This window comes from Henckelia pumila, chromosome 2 (assembly GCF_033568475.1).
Source record: "Henckelia pumila isolate YLH828 chromosome 2, ASM3356847v2, whole genome shotgun sequence".
Classification (NCBI taxonomy): domain Eukaryota; kingdom Viridiplantae; phylum Streptophyta; class Magnoliopsida; order Lamiales; family Gesneriaceae; genus Henckelia; species Henckelia pumila.
Genome location: NC_133121.1, coordinates 56,688,396 through 56,694,424, shown reverse-complemented (window position 1 = coordinate 56,694,424; position 6,029 = coordinate 56,688,396). Strand labels below are relative to the sequence as shown.

Below are 6,029 nucleotides of genomic sequence, written 5' to 3'. Positions count from 1 at the left end.
TTTCAAAAAAATTTTTTTAACAGAGAGTTGGGTGCGCGGGCGGCAGAAAACTGCCGCGCGAGCGCACCCCCTTTTTTCCAAAAAAAATTTTTAACAGAGAACTCAACTCGAGAAAGACAGGAAATTAACTAAAAATTCTACACTTGGACTAAAATGAACAAAAAAACGCGAATAAATAAAATGGAAAGTAGAATGTAGTTCTCAATTTAAAGTCGAGAGCTTGACTTTTCACCCTCCCCAAACTAGTCTTGGTCAGTCAATGTGGTGATGACTGGCGTGGAATCCACATCACCTCCCACATAGTGTTTTAACCTTTGAGAATTGACCGTGAACGACTCGTTGCGGGCATCTTTGATCTCTATGGCCCCTGATGGATACACCCTGGTGATCTTATAGGGCCCAGACCATCTAGACTTCAGTTTCCCGGGAAATAGTCTTAACCGGGAGTTGAACAGCAACACAGCCTCTCCTTCCTTGAATTCCCGCTGACGAATACGCCTATCATGTATTCTCTTTGTCCGTTCCTTGTACGAAACCGCCATGTCATATGCATTGTCGCGGAATTCTTCCAGTTGATTGAGCTCCAACAATCTTTTTTCACCTGCAGCAGCAAATTCATAGTTTAGAGTCTTAATAGCCCAAAATGCTCTATGCTCTAATTCAACAGGTAAATGGCATGCCTTTCCAAATAATAATCTATAAGGGAAGTGCCGATAGGGGTTTTAAATTCCGTCCTATAGGCCCATAAGGGATCATCAAGTCGAAGTTCCCAATCCTTCCGATTAGTACTCACACTTTTCTCCAGGATCTGTTTGATCTCTCGATTGGACACTTCCACTTGGCCACTGGTCTGGGGATGATATGGGGTAGATACCTTATGCTTGACACCATATTTCTTTAAAAGTTTGTCAAAAAGTTTATTGCAAAAGTGGGTGCCACCATCACTAATGATTGCACGGGGTGTACCAAATCGATTAAAAATATTTTTCTTCAAAAATTTTAGTACAACCTGTGCATAATTTGTTGCAAAAGCTTCAGCCTCTATCCATTTTGAAACATAATCGACTGCGACCAAAATGTATTTTTTCGTCAAAGAAGGTGGAAATGGCCCCATAAAGTCGATTCCCCAAACATCGAATATCTCACACTCAATGATATTATTCATAGGCATTTCATTTCGGTTAGAGATATTACCTGTCCGCTGACATCTATCACAAGCTAAAACATACCGGCGCGCATCCTTAAAAAGGTCGGGCCAATAGAACCCACATTCCAGTACCTTTGCTGCAGTTTTGATTGGCCCAGTATGGCCACCTACCTCACGATCATGACAATGACTGAGGATGCTTTGCATTTCTCCTTCCGCCACACATCTCCGAATCATTGAGTCAGCACATATTTTAAACAAAAATGGTTCCTCCCAAAAATAGTGCTTGACATCCGATAAAATTTTTTTCTTCTGATGGAACGATAGATTATGTGGGAGTGTGCTTATGACCAGAAAATTAGCAAAATGTGCATACCATGGTGAACTCTCTATGGCGAAAAGTTTTTCATCAGGGAACCAATCATCTATATCCTTTACTTCATTTTGTGCATCATCAGTAATGCATTCTAATCTAGACAGATGGTCAGCTACTACATTTTCAACACCTTTCTTATCCCTGATCTCTAAATCAAATTCTTGCAAAAGCAAGATCCACCTAATCAGTCTAGGTTTCGCATCTTTCTTTGCCAACAGGTGTTTAATAGCAGAGTGATCTGTGTAGACTGTGATTTTTGAAAGCACAAGGTACAAATAAAATTTATCTAGTGCAAATACTACAGCTAGCAACTCTTTTTCAGTTGTGGCATAATTGAGCTGAGCTTCATTAAGAGTCTTACTAGCGTAGTAGATGGTTCGGAATACCTTGTCTATTCGTTGGCCAAGTACCGAACCAACAGCAGAATCACTAGCATCGCACATTACTTCAAATGGAAGCTCCCAGTTCGGCGATGTCAATACTGGCGCAGTCACCAGTCTTTCTCTCAACACCTCAAAGGCCTGCAGACAATTCGAATCAAAATCAAAAGGGGCATCTTTCATGAGCAAAGAGGACAGAGGTTTGGCAATTTTTGAAAAGTCTTTAATAAACCGCCGATAAAAACCAGCATGTCCGAGGAAACTTCTAACTCCCTTTACTGTCGTAGGTGGAGGCAGATTTTGAATAACGTGCACCTTAGCCTTGTCCACCTCGATCCCCTGTTCAGAAATTCTGTGACCCAACACTATACCTTCTGTCACCATGAAGTGACACTTCTCCCAGTTAAGCACCAAATTGGTCTCCTCGCATCTTATCAACACAGAATTTAAGTTATGCAGACATGCATCAAAAGATTGACCGAAAATAGAAAAATCATCCATGAAAATTTCTAGAAAATTTTCGACCATATCATGAAAAATAGCAGTCAGGCATCTCTGAAAAGTAGCAGGAGCGTTACATAATCCGAAAGGCATACGTCTGTAGGAAAATGTACCATATGGGCAGGTAAAAGTCGTTTTATCCTGGTCTTCAGGTGCAATCGCTATTTGATTGTATCCTGAGTACCCATCTAAAAAACAGTAAAATTCATACCCAGCCAATCTTTCTAGCATTTGATCAATGAACGGGAGAGGAAAATGATCCTTACGGGTTGCGTCATTTAATTTTCTATAATCTATGCACACACGCCAACCCGTAACTGTCCTAGTAGGTATTAATTCATTATTCTCATTCTTGATGACAGTTATCCCCCCTTTCTTTGGTACACACTGCACTGGACTCACCCACGGACTATCAGAAATAGGATAAATGATACCTGCGTCCAACAGTTTGATCGTTTCAGCTTTCACAACTTCCTGCATCTTTGGGTTTAGTCTCCTCTGCGGTTGGACTAATGGGTTGATGCTCTCTTCCATTAAAATCTTGTGCATGCATATGGATGGATTGATTCCTTTGATATCCGCCACTTTCCAAGCAAACACACTCTTGTGTTTCTTAAGCACCTCCATTAGTTTGTCCTCCATCTCACCTGTCAAAGAGGAAGATATTATGACAGGTAACTTATCGTTCTCACCTAAAAACATGTATTTAAGATGAATGGGTAATGGTTTCAATTCCACAGTAGGTGGTTCCTCAATGCTTGGTTTCTGAAGAACTAAATCCTTCCGGTCACCAAGGTCTTCAAGTCTAAGCTTCCCACCTCTTCTCCATGACTGGTTGTCATTCAAGTATGCGGTCATCTCTTCTACTCCGTCACTGAGGTCGCCCAACTGTTCAGATATAAGTGCAGCCTCTAACGGTTCCTGAAAATTATCCTGCACATAATCAAATAAGAGTGAGTGTACTACATCTAACTGAAAACATTCTTCATTATTCTGAGAAAATTTCAAAGCATTAAAAACGTCAAAAGAAATTTTCTCCTCTCCCACTCTCAACAACAGCTCTCCCTTCTGAACATCTATAAGTGCTTTTCCTGTTGCCAGAAAAGGTCTTCCCAAGATGAGTGGCATGTCTAGATCTCTTCCATATCTAACACCACGAAGTCCACGGGGAAGATGAATTTGTCCACTTTCACAAGCACGTCCTCGATAATCCCCCGTGGATATTTGATGGACCTGTTCGCCAGTTGTAAAGACATTCTGGTGGACTTTGGTTCTCCCAAGCTCAGTTTCCTGAAAACAGAGTAAGGCATTAAATTTATACTTGCACCCAAATCACACAAAGCCTTATGAAACTGAACATCATTAATTACACAAGGGATAGAGAAACTCCCTGGATCATTTTTCTTTTGTGGGATTTTGGTCTGCACCAGTGCCGAGCAATTTTCTGTCAGACATATCATTGCATGCTCCTCCAATTTCCTCTTGTTAGAGAGGATTTCCTTCAAGAATTTCGCATAGCTTGGCATTTGCATCAGTGCATCGGCGAAGGGTATATTGATGTTCAATTTCTTGAACACTTCTAAAAATTTACCAAACTGAGAGTCTAGCTTGGCCTTCTTAAGAGCTGCAGGAAAAGGTGGTGGCACAACAATTTTTGATTGTGAAGTGGGTGGGGGTGTTCAGATAGATGACTTACCTGAAGTTTTTTTTTTTGATGTACCTGTTTGGGGCTCTTTCTCGCTTTTTTGTTCAGGCTCGACCGTCTTTCCACTCCTTAATTCAATTGCTTTCACCTGTTCCTTCGGATTCTTCTCAGTGTCGCTCGGCAAAGTACCCTGATCTCTGCTGGAAATTGATTTGGCCAATTGACCTATTTGATTCTCCAGATTTTTGATTGATGCATCTTGATTCTGCATACGGGTTTCAGTAGATGATATAAATTTCTGCATCATCTGCTCCAAGCTTGATTTCTCCTCTTGAGGATGCCTGCTGTAATTCTGATTTCCATACGGCTTATTATTCTGTCCACCCCATGAAAATTTCGGATGTTGTCTTCACCCTGGATTGTATGAATTCGAAAATGAAAGAGTGGGTGCCCGGTGAGCCAACTTGTGGCTAAGGGCTTTGATTACTCTTTGTATAAACAATCTTTTGTTTAATATTATTTACACTTTTATTAATGGCAATGAATTTATCTTTATTCATATTGTTATATTGTGATATACTATTGTTGTTTTGATAAAGACCTTGAATATACTATAGTATATGTAAGATATGGTAGAACATGGGGATGTCTATCATGAAACACATCTTATAGTCACTGTATATTCTAAACTGTTCCTAGTCGATTGAGCCGTCCGATAATAAGGATAAGGATCGCTCGAGTTTGAGACTAGAATTTGCGATGCAGAGTACCACATTTCATTGGTAAGGAACATGGAGATGTTCGAAGCATGAAAATGGATATTCATACGATGAATGATCGAACTACCCTATCCGGACTTTCCAAGTGGTTATCACTTATCGAGTGGATATAGTCCGCGGTTTTGGTTGTACACCATTAGTCCTTACTACTTGAAACATCATTGAGACTCTATATGCTAGTACTGTGCTTTTACTCGTTTACCGACTCTAGTGGGGTCATCAGGTGTCGGGATTGGGTACAGTTACAACACATATATGAGTCGATGCTTTGTTGTCAAGGATTCACCACATACTTGCGAGTGTGGATATCCTATGCGATCTGAGGAGATATTAGTGTGACGAATCTCTGGCCAGAGTACATGATGTGATTTAAGAAATGGTTTCTTAGTAGCACATGCGATGTCACTATTTGATCTTCAAGATGCATTGCATAGTTATCGAATCTCGAACGACTCTCGATATACCAATGGTTGTTGATTCGATCGGGATATTTGGATGAAGGGACTGTACTGTACGCTAACCAAAATCTATTGGTTCTTGTAGGCACTATCAGTGATACCTAGGGAATCATGGGGCGATGTTGCTAGACGCTCTTACCATGATTCGATGGGCAAGTCGGAAATTGTTGTTCCGAGTCACAAGGAGTTGTGAGCCCACGGCTAGCTGTATCCCTGAACCATTGAGGGTCACACAGTGTAATGGATTTTTAATCCCCGTTGAGATAGTTAAATTTAAAGAGTTAAATTTAATGAACAAAGAAGTTGGACTTCTTAATTATGAGTAGAGGAGTAAGATTTCCTAAAATGACATAGGGATGGCCATTTTTGGAAATCACTGAATTCGGATTCAGAAAAATTTATCTTGACTTTAAAAGGTGCAGAAATGGTTTCTGTGCACATTGGTGAAATCGGTTTATCAATCGGAGTCACGATGAATTTTATATTAATTTCTGAACATGCGGGCTTTGCTTGTCGGGCTTGAACTTATGACTAATGGGTCCTAAGCTGTTAGTGGCCTACATTATAAATAAGTTATTGCAGTACAGAAATTACATACAACAGGTCACAAAATATTTTTAAAACCCTAGCTGCGTTTTTTAATAAGTGGCCGCCCCCTCCCTCTCTCTGCTTGAAAAATCCAGCCTGTGAATTTTGAATTACAGTCTGGTTTAACGGATCAAATTCGTTAATTCTCTTCGTAG

At 40.4% G+C, this 6,029-nt stretch overlaps 1 protein-coding gene across 1 annotated transcript; it reads right to left on the bottom strand.

The window, feature by feature from the left end:
* Window positions 1-242: 242 nt before the first annotated feature.
* On the bottom strand, window positions 243-4,356 carry LOC140877640 (uncharacterized). The gene is made up of 8 exons (XM_073281179.1): window positions 4,125-4,356; window positions 3,775-4,028; window positions 2,839-3,694; window positions 1,499-2,277; window positions 1,230-1,314; window positions 1,010-1,065; window positions 794-895; window positions 243-680 (listed from the first exon to the last, which is right to left on the bottom strand). The coding sequence occupies exons 1-8, from the start codon at window positions 4,354-4,356 to the stop codon at window positions 243-245; spliced, it is 2,802 nt and encodes a 933-aa protein (XP_073137280.1).
* Window positions 4,357-6,029: the final 1,673 nt, after the last annotated feature.

Bases quoted from the DNA above. Each gene is read 5' to 3' on its own strand.
- LOC140877640 (XM_073281179.1), bottom strand. From the start codon at position 4,356: ATGATGCAGAAATTTATATCATCTACTGAAACCCGTATGCAGAATCAA. The intron at 3,695-3,774 runs GTAATTAATGAT...CTCTGTTTTCAG, and splicing joins GGAGTTTCTCTATCCCTTGT to GAAACTGAGCTTGGGAGAAC. The intron at 2,278-2,838 runs GTATCATTTATC...TCATGGTGACAG, and splicing joins GATCAAACTGTTGGACGCAG to AAGGTATAGTGTTGGGTCAC.